Source organism: Cynocephalus volans, chromosome 3 (assembly GCF_027409185.1).
Source record: "Cynocephalus volans isolate mCynVol1 chromosome 3, mCynVol1.pri, whole genome shotgun sequence".
NCBI lineage: Eukaryota > Metazoa > Chordata > Mammalia > Dermoptera > Cynocephalidae > Cynocephalus > Cynocephalus volans.
Genome location: NC_084462.1, coordinates 62,403,886 through 62,427,887, shown reverse-complemented (window position 1 = coordinate 62,427,887; position 24,002 = coordinate 62,403,886). Strand labels below are relative to the sequence as shown.

General features: G+C 35.9%; 1 protein-coding gene across 2 annotated transcripts; it reads left to right on the top strand.

Moving 5' to 3' along the window:
* Positions 1–1,994: 1,994 nt before the first annotated feature.
* On the top strand, positions 1,995–22,181 carry MORF4L1 (mortality factor 4 like 1). Of its 2 annotated transcripts, none has more exons than XM_063090250.1 (13): positions 1,995–2,049; positions 6,779–6,825; positions 8,456–8,523; positions 11,232–11,345; positions 12,432–12,518; positions 13,103–13,183; positions 15,954–15,979; positions 16,487–16,575; positions 18,221–18,322; positions 19,448–19,536; positions 19,998–20,170; positions 20,447–20,531; positions 21,417–22,181. In XM_063090250.1, the coding sequence occupies exons 1-13, from the start codon at positions 2,010–2,012 to the stop codon at positions 21,499–21,501; spliced, it is 1,086 nt and encodes a 361-aa protein (XP_062946320.1). In that variant the 5' UTR covers positions 1,995–2,009; the 3' UTR covers positions 21,502–22,181. The 2 variants fall into 2 exon arrangements, with proteins under 2 accessions (XP_062946320.1, XP_062946319.1); XM_063090249.1 differs by having other exon boundaries at positions 11,229–11,345.
* Positions 22,182–24,002: the final 1,821 nt, after the last annotated feature.

Genomic DNA, 24,002 nt, shown 5'->3' with positions numbered 1-24,002 from the left:
TGTAAGCAACCTAGTAATTCTACATCTTTGGTCCTAAAAAATAAAAGCAATGTGCACAAATATTTTGGCTCAAAGACATAGGTTTCTAATAACACAAAATTGAAAGCAACCTGTCTAGGAACAGAAGCCAGGTTAGATAAATTATGGTATATTTATACTATCGTATGTCAAGAGCAATTAAAAATGAGATAGACCTATAAGTAATCTGAATGATATCTTGGCCATGTCATTAAATTCAAAAAGAAGGCAGACAATACGCACAGTCCATTTGTGGTAAAAGAAAGAAACAATAGAAAGGGGGCAGAGAAAAATGCACACCACAAATGGTGGGGAGGTATATGGGACGGGGGATAAAAAGGTTCCTCAAGTTTCCGCCTGTATTTCATATTTCTGAATTGCTGCATCATGAACAACCCAAATATTTAACGTGTGTAATTATAATATAAAGGCAAAAAAATTAATGTAAATTCAGAAATAACAAAGGAGAGTGCTAGGATAAAGACACTCTGCAAGGACATCGAAACAACTGGAAGGGTTACTTTTGTGGGTGGAACTGGGCAGATGAAGGATGGAGGTGGAAAAGAGATTTTCAATATGTTCATTTTTATAGCTTTAAAATTTTTAATTAAAAAGCATGCATGTATCTTGTATTCAAAAACAAATTTTTTTTAAGTGCATGGGGCAGTTTCGATGTTTGTAGGGCCACAAAGAGGACCTTCCCCCTTTTATCTCTGAGGAGTAGAGATAAGTTGGTATGTATCCAGCTGGATTCTTTGTGGGCTTCTGTGGTCAAAGAAGGGGTTGTATTAAAAAGAGAATTAAGGGCCGACCCCGTGGCTCACTCGGGAGAGTGCGGCGCAGGGAGCCCGGAGGCCAAGGGTTCGGATCCTATATAGGGATGGCCGGTGCGCTCACTGGCTGAGCGCGGTGCGGCCGACACCACACCAAAGGTTGCGATCCCCTTACCGGTCACACACACACAAAAAGAGAGAATTAAGAGAGAAATTGGAATCACATAAACAGAAGGGTCTGGAATTGGTGCAAAGCACATTCAGGGGTGGGTTTGTATAGGATCTGTAGGCAGGCTGGGGACTGTTTGTGGAAGGACTTGAATACCAGGCTAAGGACTTTGGGGTTTATCTTGAAGTTTAATGTTTACTGAGCACGTAATCACTGTTGGGCATGGCGCTAATCTCACAATAAACCCATGGAAAAGATGCTATTATTTCTCAGCTGAGCAAACGAAGGAGTTTTTGAACAGGGCCGGGACTGAAGAAAAAGGGTGGGTAGAAGCGGGAACCAACAGATGGCCATCAGGCCTACCAGACACACTGGCAGTGAGCTTGCTAAACAACGACGCTTCCAGACGCGGACTCCGTTTCCCATCCCCTGTGGCCAGACTGCTGCCACAAGGGTATGGAAAGCTTTTTTTTAGGAAGCTTTCTTACGCAGAAACTACTCGAGATGCTATTGAATTTAGGCTTCAGAGGCAGCCCTATTCTCTCAGTTACTTCAACGCCCACATCTTTGTGGCTTTATTTTGCCTATGGGACTCCACAACTGGGCCTTTCCCATTCTTTCATCACCAATGATTCACCACCTCCTTTCTCCCCACCCCCAGCCCCGCCTTAAAAACACACAAAATGAAATCCGGGCTTTAACAATCCCCCGCGAGCGGCCGGGGGAATGGGGGAATCGGAAAATCACGGATGCGAGACGGCGGCGTCGCCCGCCCCTCCCCCACCCGGCGGCACCCTAACCGCCTCTGAACTACCAATCCCGGCGTGCCCCGGGGCGGCAGGGGCGCGTGCGCGGCGGGCAGCCGTTGGCTGGCGCAGCGGCTGGGCGAGTCGCTGTGCTGTGAGGTCTGCAGGCGCTGGCGAATCCGGCCCAGGATGTAGAGCTGGCGGTTCCTGACGGCGCGTCTGACGCTGAGTTGGGTGGGGTAGAGGGTAGGGGGCGGTAGTCGGGGGTGGTGGGAGAAGGAGGAGGCGGCGAATCACTTATAAATGGCGCCGAAGCAGGACCCGAAGCCTAAATTCCAGGAGGGTGAGTCTGCGCCCTTGGGATAAAGGCACCTAACGGCGCCGGGACGGTGGCGGGCTCAGGATGGTTGAGGTTTGGGGGCCGGGGGCGGCGCGGGCTGTGCTCTGAGAAGGCGGCGGGCAGTGCTTTGTGTGTGGAGAGCGCATTGCGGAGGATAATTCCGATGCGTCATAGAGCGAGAGCACTTTGTAAGGTGAAAGCGTTATTACGCGGGCGTTTTAGTGGGAGAGGGAGCGCTTGGCGCGTGGCAAAGCCTTCGCCTAGTGTTTGTTATTGTTCTGAGGAAGAGGGTGCGGAGACAGCATCCTATTGTAGGGAGGCGGCGGGTACGCCATGGCGGCGGCTAGAGGAAGTGATGTGGCGTGGGGGAGGGGAGGAGCGGCGGCCGGTTCTGGCGCTTGCGCTGGTCTCCCACCGCGCAGTCGGCCAACAGCTGGCCGTCTGGGGCTGCCCGGAGCCCCGGGGTGGTCGCGTTTGGGGGAGACGCAGAGCTGCGGAAGGGGGGTGGGTGAGTGGGCTTCGCGCCCCAGGGCGGGAGAACTGCGTTGTAAAATGGCCGTTGCAAGATGGCCGCGCCTTTCTGGCCGCCGGCGTCTCGGCCGCGGTGTGCGGGCGCGGCTTCAGGGCAGATGCAGCGCCCCCTTCCACGACGACCGCGCGGAAACCGGTGCCCTGCGCTTACCTCAGAATGGTGGGTGGGGACGGGAAAAAGGGATGAGCGTTTTCATCATCTTTGTGTTGCCTGAAGCAATCACTTTGCTGTCCAAACAGCGGAGTGCAAAGATTCTACGGTGAGTTCGCTCTCGCGGGGCGGTTCGTAAAAAGTAACAACGATTTTAATGCAGTGTTTCGGCGTTTCCATTTATAAGTCCCAGTGTCTTGGCGTCATCTTTTGAATGCAGTAGTTGTTTTGACTAGTTGCAGTAGTGTTTGATTAGCAATGATTTGCAAGTTAATTTTTACTAGTAGTTGATTAACAAGGAGTTTTGGTTTACGTTAGAACCTGACTTCCTGTGGAAGACAGCTTTCAGTGCTCACAGTTAATGCATTTATTAACTACGTTAAGTGGAGGTCAAATAGCTAAAAAGGTAAAATGCTGTAGGCAAGAAGGAACCTTTAAAATTCCCTTTCATTGCTATCGATGTATGTGCTGGTTACCATAAATGTAATCTCCACACGTCTGCTTAACTTTTTTAGGAAATTTCAAATTTTAAATGTGCGTTAGAATTACTCTTAGAGTCATAAACCCAAACCCCAAGTGTATTGTAACTTTATGGGATAATTAAGGGGTTTCTAGGGGTATTGTTGGTAATGAGTGACTCTTAATACCTGCTTTCTCTTACCTTTAGAAGCCGTGACTCTGCCTCCTTTGGATTCATTATTTTATTAGGTGTTTCGAGCAGGTATTCTTAATCTAGAGGCAGTGCATAAAATTCAGAGGGTCCGTGAACTTGAACGGGGAAAAATATTTTTTTCTAACTGAAATTTAGGATTTCAGTTATAAATATAGTCCCTCTTCCCCCACCCCACAAAAAACCCACAGTCGTATTAGCAGAATAATTTCATATCCCAGTGTTACAGTTGTGGGAAATATTTCCACTATCATTTATGTTCCTCATTACTTCAAAATGATGGTGGTTATTGGATCAGCAGCCGAACTTTGTTTACTACATCAAATGAGAAGCTCCTATAATATAGAACATGATGTTTAAAATGTTTTTATATTATTTCAAACAGTTGGCTTCCTTTGTAATACTGTTTTATGTATTTATAAAAACGTTTTTGGAAGTGGTTCATAGGCTTCGCCAGAGTGTCAAGGCACAAAAGGTTAATCCCTGCTGTAGAACAGTCAAGATGGCTGCTGTGGATGAAGTACTTTAGTTCTAAACTAGAGAGATGGTAGAATAACAGCAAACGAAAATATTTGTGCTGTCACAGTGGTGTTACTGAAGAGTAGGTGTCAGGGTACCCCAGGGTAAGGTTTTGAAAGTTTATGTAAGAGTCTCTTACCATCACTTTCTAGGTGTGTTTTCTTGTGTTTCAAAAATGAATCGTATAACCATCTTTTAAAAAATGTGTTAGATATTTGTAACATATCTTGTAAGGAGAAAGGAAAATTCATTTAGTGCCTACAGAATTATCTTGAAACACTAAGAGTGTTTATGTAATGGTGAAAATATGAATGACCAGAAATAGCGGGTTTTTTCCCCCACGATTCTTGTAAACACAAAAGTTTTCTCATTTAATAATGGTATAAGTTCGGGCCGAGCCCGTGGCGCACTTGGCAGAGTGCTGCGCTGGGAGCACGGCAACGCTCCCGCCGCGGGTTCGGATCCTATATAGGACTGACCAGTGCACTCACTGGCTGAGTGCCGGTCACGAAAAAACGACAAAAAAAAATAAAATAAAATAAAATAAATGGATATAAAAAAAAAAAAAAAATAATGGTATAAGTTCTTACTTTTTTTTTCTTTTTGGCGGCTGGCTGGTTCAGGGATCTGAACCCTTGACCTTGGTGTTATCAACATCATACTCTAACCAATAGCTAATTGGCCAGCCCTATATGTTCTATAAGTATTTTTAAGCACAGTGACTGCTTTGCACTGGACTTGGTCTACCACTTAATTTTATTAAAGCATGGAGTAAAGAAAATTTTTGAGTATCTAGCCCATTGAGAGACTGGCTGATGCTGGCCTTTGGGTGATGTTCCTAGTAAGTACAATGAGAGGATGAGGAACAGGAATCTCCTTAACCTTTGTAGTTTGATATGAGAAAAAGGATTAAGGGTGAAGAAAGGTATAAGAAACCATATCTGATGTGGTTTGCTGTTTCCCCAATTACTAATCTTTCTGTCCACTTCCATGAAAAGTCGGCATTTATTATCCTGGGTCATACTGCTCAGCTAGCTTTATATTTTTCAACATAATACTAGGGCCAGGTAGTTAGAATGGAGGATAAGGGGTCTGAACCTCGGTGTAATTGTTTTTGGCGGCAGCAGCCAAGAAAAAAAAAGGTGGGCCATTTTCAGAGTGCCTTTCAAATGTGCCTGGACGGTGAAATTAGGGAGACATAGGCCTGATCTTTGGTGCTGCTGTTCATTGGCAGTATCGTTTACTCATTTTGGTTCTTGTCCCTGGACTGTTGGGGAAGTCTTTAGCCTTTCAATTTCCAATCTCCACTTTAATTTAAGCTTTGAATGAGCCCAGCAGCTTCTAGCAGTGATTCTTTAGAGTGGACCACTGCATGAGAATTATATAGAGGATTTAAAAGTAAAGTTACTGGGTCCTCCTCTGGGAGATTTTAATAATACAGGTCTCTGGTGAATCTTGCAAATACTTAGTTTTAAAAAACACTCCAAGGGATTCTTGGTCAAATTTGGGAATCCTTTTGTGCAGGATAAAGCCCAGACTTGATAAGGTGATATATATGGCATTCCATGATCTGTGTGACTTTCATTCCTACTTTTACATATTTATCCTGTGCTCCAGTGACAGTTGAACTAGTTAAATAGTTCTCTAATGGTGTTACCCTTTCTCATGCTTCTGTGCTTTTGTACAAGCTGTTTCCCTCTGCCTGGGTCCTTCCTTTCCTGTGACCTTCCCACCTAGCTCATCAATGACTCTCTTCATTGCTTATGCAGACAGTTACAGTATGAAATCCAGGAAATTGTTCAAATCTGACAGCTTATGGCACAGTCAGGCATACAAAAGATACTGGGTAAATACTTGTATGTTGAGAAATGAATATACAGATTTTGCTGTGGAATAGCTATTTCAAGTTGAAGGTATGTAAGTTGTGGTCAGTTTTGAAAACTATGTTTTAAATGCTGCGGTAATTTTAAAAAAATGGTGAAACCCATATTGCTCAATAGTTTCTTCAGAACTGAACTAGTAGGCTATTTTAGTTTAATTTTAGAGCTAAAAAGCTTACCCTGTTAGAGACTTTTGTTACCTCTGGGTCTCCTGAAACCAAGTGGGTTGTGAAAATAATGTGCAAGAAATCTTCCTACTATGATCAAATGTAATGTGTGTTATTGCCAGGAATTACCTGCCTGATTTGTCTTAATGAGCAGAAATGGCTTCCAAGTCTTATTCCAGCCCCTGACATTTCTAGTATTGCAGGTTCTGATGTTAGGCTCAACTAACAGTGTAAGTTCCAAACGTTAGGATTTTTTGTCTTTTTTGTTGTTGTTGTTCATTGAAACAGCCCAGCACCCAGAATGTCATTGAACACATTTGAGGAATGAGGAATGAACATAATGGGACACCTTAAAAAAAAAAAAAAAAAAGTCCAGCCATCTGTGGTGCACATTGAAATTTTAATGTATAAGATATTTTACTCAAAGGGTTGGAAACAGATATAGGTGGAGGGGTAAGGTCCTAAACTTAGGAAAACACATGGGGAAAAGTGTTAAAAAAAATTGTGCTCCCAAATATACAGTTAACATCAACCAACCAGCCTTGCCAACAGGTACCTGCAGTAGATTTTATTTGTAGCAGGTGATACATGATTTGATGATTTTAATAGATCATTCTAATAACATTTTTAGTTTACATCTTTTGTTGTTTTTGTTGTAGGATATGGTTGAAGTTGTTGCTGCATATATAATCTTACTCATTTATCCTAATTTTGCTAGTAATATCATAATACAAGCGTGTGGCTCTCTGTGATGTTAATCTTTTTATATATGAAGAGGAATTACAGTTAATCTAGTACTTTTTTACTTTTACAGGTGAGCGAGTGCTATGCTTTCATGGGCCTCTTCTTTATGAAGCAAAGGTATGAAACCTGTTTTCTTCTGAGAAGTTGGCCAAAGCTGGTTAGATCTGACTTTTAAATATCAAATTTCAATGTTTTGTTGTTGATGCTTCAGTAAGAGAGTTGTCTTTTCTGTAAGTTCATATTCATGGTTCATAGATTTCCTCATCTCTTTCTGTGTTTCTTACTGCTTGCTTAGTGGGTCAAATAAATTAAAACATTGCTGCTTTCTTCTGACCTTTCTTACTGACCTGCTAACGGCCCAGTAGTTGGAAGTAGCATTTGAGGGAAATGATAGAAGATGATTGATTGTGGGAGTAACATTTTATAGTTAATAACTTGTGAGAAAACACTGCCAAAAGTTACTTTTATATGCAGATATAATATGCTGAGTAAACATTGAGTTAATTATATCAGATTAAAGGTAAAAGCTAATATTAAAAATGAGTACATTTAATTTTTGATTGTTTGTTGGTTTGTCTGGCAAAGTTGAATTCCTCGGGGAGCCATCTTTCCTCTGTCAGTAAAGTGATTTTACATTTAGCTAAAGATAAACAGGATAATGGATTCCAAAGTCAAAAATATTTTTAGTATTTTGTTTTTAACTTTTTGCTTAAATATTTAAGACTTGACTATACTTTTAACAGTTGTAGTTTAAAAAAATGAACATGTTATAAAATACAAAACAGTATAATGTTTATTTTAAGGGCAATTTCTGCATAAAATCTTGAGTAGTTTATGTATCTGTGAAAATAGCATTCACTGTGAGGTGTCAGTTCCAACTAGATAATAACCTTTTCCACTACTTTTTGCTTGTGTTTTGAATACACAGATGTGTTTTTAAAGTTCTTAAATGGCTGAATTTGGATTTATGGAGATCGCTGGGAACTTTTAAGTGACTGTAAATGTACATCTATCTTGATATAATATTTACACAGTTTAAAAGTGTTACTATTAATGTCTTTTTGATATTTATATCACTGAATATTATTTTTGACAAACTGTACTATACTGGTTGGTTTTTCTCCTCTGGCAGCAAAACACTCCAATGGACAATTTTTTAAATGGCTATTAAAATAAACTATTATGTGTTTTTTGGTTTGCCTCTGATAAAGTTCAAAACCAAATAGTCATTACTTGTCACACACAGTTAATGACTTTCCTCTAATAATTCATTTTGTTTGTTTGGTTTGCTTTGCTAGTTATTAAGGCTGATTTTTCTGAAACAAATCAGCTTATTACCTTTCATATACTAATGAAGGTCTTAAATACTTTTTTTAAACTTGGAATTTGGTTTAGAAATAAATGTAGCTGCAGGCTAGTTACTAAACTTTGAGAAAGTACAAACAATTTTTTTTTTTTTTTTTTTTTTTTTGTGACTGGCCACACTGCACTCAGCCAGTGGGTGCACCGGCCATCCCTATATAGGATCCGAACCCGCGGCAGCAGCGCTGCTGCACTCCCAGCGCCGCACTCTCCTGAGTGCGCCACGGGGTCGGCCCCAAACATAGCTTTTATTAGCTGTCCTTGGATAACTTATTTAGCGCATTGTTGTAAAGTTTATGGTGACCTTTTAGAGAGTCACATTTTGTTATGTTCATTTTGGTCACCAAAAATATTTCTAAGTGAAATCTTTTCTTTTTTATTTCAGTGTGTAAAGGTTGCCATAAAGGACAAACAAGTGAAATACTTTATACATTACAGTGGTTGGAATAAAAAGTGAGTATTAAATCTTTAAAAGCAATTTTTATTTACAATTAACAAGGTAGCTTGTGTCACTGACTGGCACAATCATGTGCTGCTTAACGATTGTGCAGTTTTAATGCGATGTACATATTGAAGGAAGCGTGAACCATTTGTATGTTGAAACTGTAAAAATTAGGGTACTCAGCCATTTTATTTTAAATGTACTTGATTCTTGGGAGTATTTCTTGTGTTCTAGTATAATGTCTAATAGTCATTTAATTAACCAACTATCCTAGTTGAATGATGAGTGGTAGATAAGCATGCTTCTGGTATTGGTACATTTTAGGATGGCCAGAATATTTTGGCCTTCACACAAACTCAGTGCTTGTGTATGTTACTTCAAGCAGTTATACTAAAAATTTTGTTGGGCTTTTCTACCTAGAAAAGGAAAAAGGATAAAGATTACCTGATTTGACAGTAACGATAGAATTTACTAACCCATTTTCTGAACTTTGGAAACACAGTGTTGACAGAATGTGATTTTTAGGTTGCTTACTTTTTAGCATATGGTTTAACACAGATACAGAAATTCATTACTATATACTCTTAATTTTCTACCTCAAGAGTTAAGCCTTTTTTTTTTTTTTTTTTTTTTTTTTAAAGCAGTGGTGTATTGATCTGTTCCCAGGAATGGGCAGTGGGTATAGATTGAATACATTCTAGAATATCCAGCCAGAAGAGCTCTTAGTGATGGGGCTTTTCTCCTTGGAGCCCACAAGTAACCCCATCTAATAATTCCTAGGCCTCCTTTTTGGAGCCTGTAATTGAATGGCTTGTAATTACTACTAGGAGAGGTGTTAAATTTTACTAGTGATGTTTTCTCCTTCAAAGATAGCACTGCAGTAAGTGTAGTTCTTTAGGGGTTGCTTTCTAGTAACTTGAGCATTGTGTCACCTGACCCAGGCTCTGGTACCTGGTGCATTGGAGCAATACTATCCAATTTGATGAGTACTCTATTGATATAGAAGGAAGTTTTTTTTTTTAAATGAAGTTCACTGGCCCTGTGACTTTGGTCTTGTTTCATGCAGTTCCCTATTCAGGTGGCCAACCCAGTTAGTTTTCTTTGCTAGGAAATTTTTTTCACATGTCAAATGTTTTTAGCTAAGAAAAAATATTAGACTTTTAACTTTTTCTCTCATCATAATTAGTGGAAAGGTGGAAATAATTGAAGTTTTTCTAATAATGATAGGTAGGTAATATCAGTACCTCAAAGTGACCTGGGCTTGTACTTTAAATGTTGAGAGATTGGGAAAATAATGAAGAAAACTGTCTTTTGGTCTTTTAGAAGTAAACTATTTGTGATTTTAAATATGATTTTAATATTAATGCAAAGTTGATTCCAGTGTTCGGGAAACAGGAGCTTGTGGCTCATAGTGTATTTCATAATTTTCCATATTAAAAGTTGAAATGTTCAGACTGCATTTAGTCTTTTTAAGACTTATTTTACGTTATTGATATTCTGCCGATATCCAGATAAAGTCGAGAGTGTTGAGTTATGAGAATCTGTTTTCTACAGGAAATAGGATATTTTATTTATGCATATTATGTGGAAAAGTTATTTTGTATTAAATTACATGTAAACTTGGATAGCTGGCTCAAAGACTGGATTTTAAGTGGCATTTGTAGCTTGTCAGAAATTGTGAAAATACCAGATGCTTGTATTTTCTGACTTTACTGCTTCAAAAAAAAGTCCCTTTTTTTCTTTAGTGTGTTATAGCTCAGTTACACAAATAAATGGTAGGCTTGTCTGGATTTTATTTTTTGTTCTTAGGTGTCTTAACATTATATATTAGTTACTCCCTTGGAAAATTAAGAAAAATGGCACTAAATATTAGAGATTTTTATTACTATCTTTGTAGGTCTGTTGAGGAATATTAATATATCAAAGATGTCTTTGTTTCTGGTTGACTTGGTATGTAGATAAATATATGTAATTTTGAAGAAACTAATCTTATCATTAAAAGTATCCAGAGAATCCTTTAAATCTGTTTTGAAAACGGGAGTTCTTTAAATGCCTAGCAAGTTTGTTGTGTTTTTTATTTAATGCTGTATAAGTAGTGCCTGTGGATCATTGTGACTGTTGGAATTAGTCACAAACTATCTTTAGAAAATTTTGAAATTTTTTATGCTTGACTTGAAAATTTCTGAGTGTTTTGGCTTTTAGTTATTACCCTAGTAAATGATGTTCCTTTGACTCAGCAAGGATTTTCAGTTCTTTACATATAAAGGAAACTCTAGTAGTGACTTGGTTTTTAGATCAGGGTGCTTATTTAGATACACTTTATATCAGAGATAGAAGGGATTTGTAAGGTTCTAAAGTGGAACCTCGTAGTAATTAAAAATTGGCTAGCTCCCTTTGATTTTGAGGGAATTGGAATAGATATTCAGGAATATTTTTAAAATTGTCTTTTTGAAAATGGTTTGTCGGATACGTTATTTTTTAAAGATTATACAACAAAATTCCGACCTCCAAGTTGGAATTTTCTTAAACTTCTGTTTTATATACTTTTTTCCAAAAGTACAGGTGATATTAAGATATTTCTAAGTTTTCAAAACATTACTGGAATTTGTTGACACAGACATTTAAACATTCCATCTGTAAATGAATCTTAATAAAGCTTAAGCTAAATTATGCATCTAGTTACTGAGATTACTTTGTACTATGCTGTCTGTATCAGAAGTGCTGTGAGGCCCAGGCGCTCTGAAAAAACTTTGAAGACACGTGAGGATATTGTAGCCCTTTTTCCTGTTCCTGAAGGAGCTCCCTCAGTACACCACCCCCTCCTGACCTCTAGGTAAATGCATGTTTTAAAGTTTTCTCTAGGAAATCATGATGATTGCTTTTTATTTTTCCTTTTGGCTATATTAAGAGGTCAGAGGTGGGAAGTGATTGAACAAAAGACATTGCCTTGAGAACACACCTAGTTGTGTCACTAAAGGAGCTCCATCAGCAGGAGAAAAGACTCACTTTGCTCAGAGAGTCTAGCATTTCCTAAGAAATATCTTGTTTGTGTTTTCCCCTTTGGGAAAAAACACATCACTAGAAATTTTGTTTTGAAGGAGCTTTTTGAAGTGCCAGAATGCCTAAACATCTTAAAAGAGTAGTTTTCGTTTTAATGTTTAGAAAGCCAGCTTTCTGGTCAGCCTTGGAAGTTAGTGTATTCATTTGAAAGTTATTGAAGGTGGAGAATGTTGTAGTCTGATAAACCATTGTAATACTTTAATATACAAACTTAGCTGAGTAGATCTAGGCGGTGTTTGAGTATTGTGGACTTACTTCCTAGTATGTTTCTGTGATAAACCTTGAGTGTTCGTTTCTATGTCAGGGAGTCTCAAGCGCTTTACATGTTTTTAATTCTCATAACAATTCTGTGAAATAGTTGGTATTGTTATCCTCACTTTACAGGTGATGAAACTAAGGCACAGAGAGCTCTGTAACTTATTGCTATTATACGTAGCTAACTAGTCAATTGGTTTTAGTTTTTTAAAAGGTCAGTTTATTGTGGACTCCTATGCTTCCTTTTTGGCAATTAAAAATCTTTAAGGTAATATTTTCATTCTGTAAGGCTAATTACATGGGGACTTAAACGTTAATTGCCATACTCTTCGGCCATTTCTAAAAATCATTTCAGTGATCTGCTTTTTGGATTCTTGCAGTTTAGATTTAAAATGCTGTTTCTGAGAATACGAAGTTTTCCTTCTTTATAGAATAGACTTTTATTAGATTTTCGTTTTAGTTGAGAATGGGTTTGTAGTGCCAGTTCATCAGATTACTCAGAGAAATCCAGTCTTATCTCTCAGATCTCTAAAAATTAATTTAAGAACAAAGTCTTGATAGTAATGAAAATATTTTTGAATATTTTAACTTTTCTCTTTTTCAGTTGGGATGAATGGGTTCCAGAAAGCAGAGTACTCAAATATGTGGATACCAATCTGCAGAAACAGCGAGAACTTCAAAAAGCCAATCAGTAAGTTTGTTTTGTGAAATGAATATTGAGAAATACCTGTAAATAGATCTTTTTGGATATGGAATGAGCAATGGAAATCATGTTGGCTGCCTACCTATAAAATGATTCTGAGGACCCTACCCATCAACTGCTGTGTTACAGTTTTGACTTCAGTGATCAGATAAGTTTTTTTCTAGGTAAAGGAAGTAGAATAGCTGTCATTGCTTGAGTCTGTCCTTAGAACCAGGTAGAAAACAGAGCAGAATGTTGTTGGAAACACTAAGATTAGTGAATTCCAAAACAAACGGAATTTTCAATTATGTGAGACACAATCTATTATAGTTACTTTTTACTATTTTGATTTTAATTTTTGTAGATACAGAAGAGCCGATCTTAAGCCTTTTACATTTTCTTTTTGAATTATTTGTTTGATTTTTGTAAATAGATTGTCTCTTTGTCTGACCTGTTAAAAACTTGGTCCAAGAGTGTATATAGGCTTGGAACCTTGATCTAAATATAAATTCTTGATGGAATCCAACTGGCACAATTTATTTTTCCACATAATTACAAATTTTATGATGACTTTCCTGAAATTATTTTTGAAGGGAGCAGTATGCAGAGGGGAAGATGAGAGGGGCTGCCCCCGGGAAGAAGACATCTGGTCTGCAACAGAAAAATGTTGAAGTGTAAGAATCTCTATCTTTGTTTTTAATTTTTGCATACTGTTTTGTAAGTGAAATTCAAACTTAGTACTCACTCTTGTGTTAGACTCATTGAAAATGGAAACTTTGGGACATTATTGAAACTTAAGAAAATGCTGGTGAGAATCCCATTCTTCAGGTATCAGATTGTTAAAGTCATTGAAAATATACATATTCCTTAATTTGAGAGATCATTTTATTCATTCGCACTTGAATATTTTCATTTAGAAGAACAAGCCGTTTTGCTGAGTGGTCACATGCTTCTTGTCAAAGGAAAGAAAGTGACATGCTGTAAAATAGGCTTTATCTAAGAGAAGTTTATATGCTTTTCTTTGAAACCAGTGACATATTTACATTCTGTGGCTCTTGGGCTTACTGGTCTGCCTTTACTCTTAAAAATAAGGTGTTAGTGATGAAAGTAATTAAGCATTTTGAGATATTGGAATCTTTTACTTTTTTTGGTGAGAAGATTGATTTGGCAAGGATTAGGTGTGTTACTATTTGAGGGTGGCTCGTAGCTTTTGTTTAAATAGTAACATATTTCCATGATCTTATTCTTTGGAGAACTGCTATGTAGTAGTATTCATTAGGATTTAATAAGATTTAAAGGCATTATCTTTCTCTTTACTGATAAATTCCATCATATCTTTTATAAAGAGTAATATTTTGGTTTATAACTAGTTCTTCATCACTTTGTGCTAAAAGTTGGTATAAAAATCTAAGTGGTAGTATGCCTAGAAGTTTTGTGTGTATTTTAATATAAAGTGTTAAGCAGTTTTAAGTACAAAAATAACGGCTGAGTAAGTATATGAAGTAAAGTTTTAAAATTCAAATCAACTGTCTTTGTACAGTAGGAGTCTTTTCAAATTGGCTCCTAAGTCTTTTGAGAGATCCTGTGTCTCGGGTCTTCCTTTCTAAGAGGGTAGGACAGGATGTTCCAGGCTCATCTAGTACATTTTCTGCCTCAGACATAGAATCTGATATTTCTCTAAGAGCCCTTCTTTTAGTGGGAAAGGTGGCATTTAAGTACTATAATTCTTCGGTAGACTAGGTGTTCTATTTTAAAATAAAAATATTGAGCAATTAATCTTGGTGGTTTTAAATTTTTTTTCTCATTTTGATTTGAGCTTTTGATGTGATTTGAATGTTCAGTTTTACCCTATTTTATCCTTAGTGTTTGGTAGTTATTCTGTAGCTTACTCTGAATATGTATAAATATAAATTCTTCTGGTTAGAGGGTATCATGAGAACCAGGTTAACCTTCAGTTTGTTGAACTCTTATGTTGGGTGCTTATTATTTCTAAACTAGTAGTGAATATGTGTGAATTTTGTTGACACTTTGGCCTTAAGGGCTGTGCTTTGGTTTTTCAGTGTTTAGTGAATTATTTTCCCTAAAGAACTTAGGACTGCTGTCATTCTTTGAAGTAAATTGAATCTTAACTTATATTTGACTGTGTTATAATAACAGGGCTTAGAAATAGGAATACAAACAAAAGCAGTTTATTGTATGAAACTTGCTGTACAGTTTGAGAAACTAGCTTGCATACTTAATTAATAGTACAAGCAAGAAGGTTGAAGCAATATTTACTATAGGGATTCATCGAAGTATAGTTTATAGGCCCTTTACTTTAGATTTGAGATCAGTTGTCAGTATTTTTATTTTAATTTTATGGTATAGATCTGAGTGGATAAAGGATTCTTGGTTTCTCTTGGTCCCCATGTATTATTGACATGTACAAGTAAAGTTCATCTGATCCAGAAATATTGTCAGTAATAAATACTTGTATTATAGAAGTTAACCTTATAGAGGCAGGGAAAGAACCCGTACTTCAGATTGGCCAGATTTTTGTGTTTATGACCAAACAAATTAGAATTGTAAAATGAACCCCAAGATCTAAATGAATATAGTTAATTAACATTTATAAATATTTAAATAGAAAGGACATTGTTGGGAGGAGGGAGGGAGATTTTGGTGATGGGCAACAATATCAGCCACAATGTATATTGACATAATAAAATTAAAATAAATAAAATAAATATTTGAAGCTGTAGAAAAGTAAAACTCAGAAGTAATCCATAATTACGGGCTTTGTAAACTGTTTTCCTTGTTTTCTTTGTAAACTATTTTTCCTAGAAATAATTATATAAAAAAGTAAAGTTAGTAATTTACTATTTGGCAGTATATAAAGAGATGTAAGTTAAAGTTGCAACTAGAGGTGGTATCAAGATGGAAACACATCAGCTTTGTCCTGGATGTGGGAGAATAGAGTGTGTAGTGTTGAAAAGGAGGGAAAATAGTTTAGAGAAGAAATTAAAGTGAAACAAAGTTTAGACCAGTGAGAGTGGAGTAACAGATTGGTATTTAAGAAATACACAAATCTAAAATTAAAATTAATGTTTTAGGAATCAAAACTAAAGTAATTGGGAAAAATATTTTAACCTTCAAAACTTTTTTTTTGGTGGAACTAATAATGCAGTATTCTTAAACTCTGTACTTTTAACATATGCTCATAATATAACCCTGACAGAAGGAAGTCTTCTAAAGTGTTCTTAGTTTATTTTTCTATTGTGTGGAGGGAGATGTGAATTTAATCAACTGTCAGTAAAAATCTTTGTGTCCAAATAAGAGACTGTATTTACTTACCCGATTTTATCTAAAGCATTTCCTCCGTGAACTTAACCCTGGTAAAAGAAAATTGACATAAAGGAGGCAGTTTTACTAGAAATAATTATTTTTCTTTTTTTCCCCTTTCAGGAAAACAAAAAAGAACAAGCAGAAAAGTAAGAATATTAACTTTCTTAAAATTAATTTATTTTACCTTTATAACAAGTACATTTTGAATTCAGTTTTATTTTAAAAGCTGTGACGTTTTGGAGTAAGCTTATCATGTTCATTGATGGTCTCAAATATGAGCCAGCACTATTATTAAATAGATAGGTAGGTACATAGTGTTAGGGACCTAACTTTGATAATCTTTTTACAAGCATGGAGGAACTTGTAAACATTTAGTTATTTTCATCTGCTTTAGTCTTAAAAAATGTTATTTTCTCAGGAGGAGTCATTAATAAATGGAAAATGGTAATACTAAATGTTACCTATATGAAATGTTCGGTAGAGCAGTTCATAAAAGTTTTATTTTTGATAGGACTATGATTCTTTAACTAAGATTCAAGTAACACAGCTATGTAATGGAGAAAGGCAGTGAAAAGAGGTGTGTCAAGAGACTTTTCCTTAAGGAGTTTATTTAAGTAACTAAAAAATCCCCTCCCCGGCACGAATTTTTATAGCACCTGGAAATGGAGATGGTGGCAGTACCAGTGAGACACCTCAGCCTCCTCGGAAGAAAAGGGCCCGGGTAGATCCTACTGTTGAAAATGTGAGTTTTTGTTAAAGTTTTTGGATAGCTTGTTAGAAGTTTTAGTCTCATTCATGTTATAACACAACACAGCATAGTCAGCTCTCTGTATCCGTGGGTTTTGTACTCGTGGGTTCAACCAACCATGGATTTAAAATATTTGGAAAAAAAATAGCATCTGTACTGAACATGTGCAGGCTTTCTTCTTGTCATTTCTTAAACGATACAGCATAACTATTTACGTATTAGGTATTATTAGTAATCTAGAGATGATTTAGAGAATATGGGAGGATGTGTATAGCTTATATGCAAATACTAGATCAGAGACTTTAGGCATCTGTGGATTTTGGTATCTGAGGGTGGTCCTGGAACCAATCCCCTGTGGATATTGAGGGATGACTGTAATCATAGAACTTTGATTCTAAAAGTATTGCTAACATGGTAAACTACTGAAATTAAAAATTTTCTTGTTTTGTAGGTAAAGGATATATTTGTGTACATCTTTATTTAACCTGTAGTTCTAGATTGTTTCCTCCCAAGTTGTCATCAGATGTAGTTCTTTTTTTGGTTGTTTTTGGTGGGGGGGGGGGGGTGTAAGCTCTGTGTTCACATACAAGACTAAATATTTCCTTGGTGTTAGACTGGATAGGCTTATTAGGTCATATTAAATGGTTTATTAAATTCCAAGGTGGTTTAATAAACCCATAAAAAATACCATGAAAGCATAGTAGTTCCATATGTGTGGGTATAATAGTTTAGAATTCTTATAACTGATAAGGTGTCTTATTTCTAATTTATTGTTAGTTTCCAAAGTTATGAACTTGAAAATAGGGTTTTCATCTTTAACTGACATAGTTTACATTTCTGAAGCTGAAGTTACAAAGCAATGGTGTCAATTGACCCTCGAACAACTCAGGGGTTAGGGGCATTCATTCCCTGCCCTACCCCCACCATGTAGTTGAAAATTTGAACCTACCTACTGATGACATGAAGTTGATTAACACATATTTTTTGTTATTTATTATATACAGTATTCTTACAATAAAGTAAGCTAGAGAAAAGAAAATGTTAAGAAAATCATGAGGAAGAGAAAATGCATTTGTAGAACTGTACATATGTTTATTGAAAAAATCTGCATATAAGTGGACTCATGCAGTTCATACCCATGTTGAAGGGTCATGTGTACTTATAAGCAGTGGTACATTCTGGAAAATAGGCACTTTTGGGCAGTTTTTGAAGACTTCATAGAAATCAGTATGTTTAATTTTTATGAATTAAAGATATGTCTTTAAAATAGTCATGTTTGGGATAGTCATTTGGATATCAGCAATAAATATGAAAATACTAAATTAAAATGTATGAAGTCAGGCTATTCCATTTCCAGAAGAGGAGGAAATTTACTAAAGAATTTTTGCTTTCACTTGAAAACGTGCTATATAGACTACAGTAGTTTAAGATCAGATTCTTTTCTCCCAGTTGCTAGCTTTATGGTTTTTTTCATTTATGATTTTTTAAATGATAATTCTGGCTGTAGGTTTGATTACTTGAAGGAATTAATTCATACCTAGTGCCTCTGAAGATTAAAAAAAAAACCAAATCCGTGTTTTAGAGTTGCTATTCGGCAAGAAAAGATAGGATTTTTTATATCCTTCCTTTTTCTGTTTAGGAGGAAACATTCATGAACAGAGTCGAAGTTAAAGTAAAGATTCCTGAAGAACTAAAACCATGGCTTGTTGATGACTGGGACTTAATTACCAGGCAAAAACAGGTAACTTGAAAGCCACACAAATTGTAAGCTATGTGATATGGCTAGCCCCCCCCAACTTTTTTTTTTTTTTTTTAAGGAAAGTATTGTGTATATAGATGTGCATTTTTAGGGTATAACTTATCAATAATATTTTAATTCAGAGACTGGACTGAATAGTTACCATCAGAAAAAAATAGAGTACATATGTAAGTTTCATGATTTTAGAATGATAAAAAGGGGAGATTGCTTAGGGCAAGAACTCATTTTGAAAATTGATAAAGGCAAACAGACGTGTTTACTGTCTTACTATCATTGAAAATGGAGCGTCCACACATATGTCGCTGCTAATGGTATGCAATAGAAAGCACAGAACACCAACTGCAAGAGATTCAAGGCCTCTAAAAGAACCTGAATCTGACTAAACTCCTAGGTCTCATCACAGGAAATAGGGATGCTTAAAAGAGGAATATGTTGAACATCACAAGCGTTTGAAATCATCAAAATCCAGAATGAGGAATTCTGTAGGACAAATGAAGCAATTTCTTAAATGGCAGGGGTAGTGGGGGAAGAGTAGGGACTATCTGAGGGTTATGAGATTTAAGATGCATATCAGTCATATATGATATGTGGACATGCTTTGAATCCTGATTCAAATCATTTGGTGGATTATGCAATCACAGCTAAACTGCCTGGATTCAAGCCATGGGTCTACCACTTACTGTGAACTTGGACTAATCTCTCAGCTTTTTTGTGCTTTAGATGTGTGAGGATGAAAAGAGATAATAATGTTAATGCTTTGTCTGGGTCTGGCATATAATATGCATACGGTAAATGATGGCTTAATATCACGAATGCACATTCATGTGTGGTATATTCCATATATATATTGTGATAGCATATGTGAGTCCAACAAATTGCCGGTCTTCAGAGCTGTGCTATCTGATATGGTAGCCACCAGTCACATTTGGCTGTTTAATTGAAATAAAATATAGTTAAATTTTATTATCTTATGTTTTCAGTGCTGAAATAGTGCCTTATCCTACTTGTAATACTATTAGGTGATCTTTTATTGCATTAAAGATTCTCCAGTGTAATTTTACTTTAAAAAAGAGAAAACTTGTATTCAATGTGTTTTTGTTTTCATAGCTCTTTTATCTTCCTGCCAAGAAGAATGTGGACTCCATTCTAGAGGATTATGCAAACTACAAGAAATCTCGAGGAAACACAGATAATAAGTAATAATATATGCCTTCCGAGTGTACCCAAAGATATTTTTAAGTATTCTTATTTCCAAATAAGTCATGTGAAATTTGTACTTATTCTAATTAATACCATCAGAAACTAGCAAAATAGAATTTTATTGGTTTGATGCAGGAGTTGGCTGGCATGCTTTTCTTTAAAGGCCCAGATAGTACGTACTTTAGGCAAAATTGAAGCTGCTATGGTAGGTACTTACATAACCATTTAAAATGTAAAAACCATCTTGTGGGCTGTGATTTGCTAAATTCTGGTTAAGTATATTTTGAAATTGATTTCACATATCCTTGTTAAATCTCTTTTCTAAAAAATCTCAGCAGTGGTTTGTTGTCATTAGTTCTACCTTTAATTCCTTACCCTCTTGTTGGGTGACTTACTCCTATTCTCAGTTCCTTTTAGCGACCAGTTTTGAAAGTAAGTATTTTTGTTTGTTTATTAGGGAGTATGCTGTTAATGAAGTTGTGGCAGGGATAAAAGAATACTTCAATGTAATGTTGGGCACTCAGCTACTCTACAAATTTGAGAGACCACAGTATGCTGAAATCCTCGCAGATCACCCTGATGCACCCATGTCCCAGGTGTATGGAGCGCCACATCTCCTGAGATTATTTGGTAATATGCTATTTAGAAATCATGATTTTACTTTTTTTCTTTGGGCCTTTAGTAATTGAGTTTTAATGAACAAGAGATAAAATAATTTTCTAAAATATGCTCCATTCCAATTTGAACTTTGATCTATAGTTTCTTAGCAAAATCTGCTTAAAAGTCAAGAGTTTTTAAAATCATGGATTTTAAAGGAATTGGTGATAGTTACATTTCATAATTAAAATAACGTGGTTATAGTGCTGCCTTGGATATAAATTTGGCAAAATTTTTTTGTTTAAATAGTACGAATCGGAGCGATGTTGGCCTATACACCCCTGGATGAGAAGAGCCTTGCTTTATTACTGAATTATCTTCACGATTTCTTAAAGTAAGTCTAAATATGCTAGAAATTACAAACATGAATTAGTATAGTATATTGAAAATTTCTGTGTGATAGAGATTGACACTATAGACACAAAAACCTAGTAAAGTTAATAAAATAATGTGGTATTAGTACGGGTATAGATAGATTGTTAATGGAACAGCATAAATAAGTGCGAATGTGTGGGAATCTTACAAATGATAGAGATGGCATGTTGGTGCAATAGGGGAAAATGATGGCATACCGAGTAGATTGGTGATGTTTATAGTTTTGTAGTATTACATATACAATAAATGGCTGGTATCTTTAATACACTAAGAAGAGTTCTTATTCAACAAGAAAAAAAACCCAGTGAACAGTAGGATATAGAGAATTTACAGAAATGGCAGTACAAAGGACCATTAAAAATATGTCCGACATTATAATAAAAATATAAATTAAACTATTAGTAAAATATCTCTTGTCAGATTGGCTAAGATTTGAAAATAGTGAACAGTTAAAAAGGATGAGGAAAGATGTCTGTGTTTTGTCAATAACAATTTTCAGTGAGCCAAAGAAAACATCTAGATACTATTTTTAGGATAATACTGCCATATAATAGGATGGTAATTTTTAAAAAGGTAATCCAAGCTCTCAAGTTGGTATTCCAAACATAACTGTTCTTGAATGTTTTGAAATAAGGGGAGTAACTCTGGACTTTATTCCTTTATGCATCGTGTTGTCTAGTATATAGCCTTATTTACCTGAATTAGAATTGACATGGTTTTAATGTGAAGTAGTGATTATTTTAGGAAAGTGTTTTATGTGACTTATGTATATATTACGTAGGGGATTTGGATCAAGAATGGATTTTTAACAGTCTTTGTAATGAATAACATTTTATCTTTGTAGGTACCTGGCAAAAAATTCTGCAACTTTGTTTAGTGCCAGCGATTATGAAGTGGCTCCTCCTGAATACCATCGGAAAGCTGTGTGAGAAGTGCTCTCACTTATGTTTAGATCTCTGTAAACACATTTTTGTTCTTAGTCCTTCTCTTGTACAAATGATGTACTTTGAAAATGTTAGTGTATAACAGAATTGATGTTTGTTTTCTGTTTGGTTTTAAACAGAGAAAATAAAAGGGGTTATAGCTCCTTTTTCTTTTCTTGATTTTTTTTTTTCATTTCAAAGTTGCTACCAGTGTATTCAATAGATGGACAGCAGAGAGACATGCTGTAGAGTGTTTTATTGCCTAGTTGACAAAGCTGCTTTTGAATGCTGGTGGTTCTAGTCCTTTGACACTACGCACTTTTATAATATGTGTTAATGCTATATGACAAAATGCTCTGATTCCTAGTGCCAAAGGTTCAATTCAGTGTATATAACTGAACACACTCATCCATTTGTGCTCCTTTTTTTTCTTATTTTCTTTTTTTTAATGGTGCTTAAAGTAAAGAGCCCATCCTTTGCAAGTCATCCATGTTGTTCCTGAGGCATTTTATCTTTGCTCAAATTGTTGAAGAATGGTGGCTTGTTTCATGGTTTTTGTATTTGTGTCTAATGCACGTTTTAACATAATAGACGCAATGCATTGTGTAGCTACAGTTTTCTGGAAAAGTTGATCTTTTAGGAATTGTTTTTCAGATCTTCAATAAACTTTTTCTTTAAATTTCAAAGAGCAGTGTGCTTTTGTAGATGTTACAAAAACCTTTTGTATATTGTGTATTTTTTCTTGTATTTAGACAGTGATTTTCCAGGTGGGTGTTAAATTTTCTGGTTTGACCATTGTGGGATGAGGAAGAAGTTTAGCTTTGGTATCTCACTCTAATCCATAGTAGCTTTAGTAGTTTGCTCTGTTGAGTCCTAGCTAAAAGTTAGAATTTCACATAACTTTTTCTCTACTTTCCCTAGATGATTATTAATTTTGAGCATTAAGGGCACTTTTTTATCTGTGTGACAGCTTGCTTTTTGTCAGTAATTGTTTATTTTTAGGTGGTTACCTTAGAAACAGCTAAAAACGGCAATATACGACAAAATATTTGCAAAGGGCAACATTTCTCTCCCTTTTAATAGCGATACCAAAGTCGTCTGGACTTGGGTAGAGATGATACTCATTAACAATCAAAATGCAAAGCAGCAGATAAGTTCAGGTGTCAAGAGCTATAGAAGGGAGAGTGAATTCAGAAGGAGAATGATAGGGATAAGCTCCAAAGAGGCAGTACAATTTGCCTTGGGTGTTTGAAGAAAACTGTTTCTAGCCATAGTTGTCTTCAAGCCTCCTTATTCTTTCTGGTTTCTTGTTCTCTGCTATTTATTTATTTTTTCCCTTCTGTCACAAATGTACTGATATAATCTGATTTTCATGTTGTTGTTTGGAAGCTTTTAGCTGTTGAATGTTATCTAGATGTATTTTAATTGAATATTAGTGTTATTTGGTTAGGTATTTTAAAGATTTGCTTATTTGGCACGTATAAGATGGTATGGTGTCATTTTTTTCCTTATTCCAGTGCCTGCAAGATGCTGTTCTTGATTACAATAGTAATGTATTTTTACTCAGTCAAGATTGTCTTTATACATCATTTGCTTTTAATTTGTGCAAATGTACCTTAATTTGACACAAAACAATTTCCCGTAAGAGCAGCCACTCAAATCTTTTTGGTTTCAGGATCTTTTTATATTTCACTGTCTTAAAAACTATTGACTCCGAAGAGCTTTTGTTTATATGGGTTGTATTTATCAGTATTTACCATGTTAGAAATTAAAATATTTAAAACCTAAGAATACATAAGCATACACTCCATCAGCTGTCAGAATGATTATATCACACATCATGTAACATCTGGAAAACTCCATGTACATGCAAGGGAAAAAGTCAAGTGATTTAAAATAGCTTTAACCTCATAGACTCTCTGAAAATATCTCAGGGACTGTAGGGATCTCTGGGCTATTCTTTGAGAATCGTTGGTAGAGATCCTTATCTCTTGCGGATTATAACAATAACCTTAGGGTTCTGTGTTCAGTAATTTAACATTGTTATTCCCAGAGTGTCTGAAAGTCAGGATTTTCTTTATTATTAAGAACCCTTGGTCCCCCACCCTCCATTTGAATACAGCATTGATGAATTTGCCTAATGATACTGAAGAAGGCAATAATCTTGGATATTAATCCTGGATATTAAATCTACATATTTTCATTTACACTTAGTAATTTTTATTGTGGCTCCAGAATATATCTTGTGCAATAGTAATAATAGTAGCTGGAATTAAACAGATGAAAATAATCCTGAACTGATGATTATAGTTAATAATTGCTTACCAAAAAATGAAATTAATATTAGTGTCATTAGATTTTAATAAATTCTTTTAAACCTAGGTCTTTATTTCTGAATGTTTGTACTTTCTAGTGTTTTTTAAACTGAGTGCATTTTAAGCCTCAGCCATGTGTGAAACTTCCCTGGATTAGCTACAGTCCAGCATTTTTAGTTTTAAATTTATTCC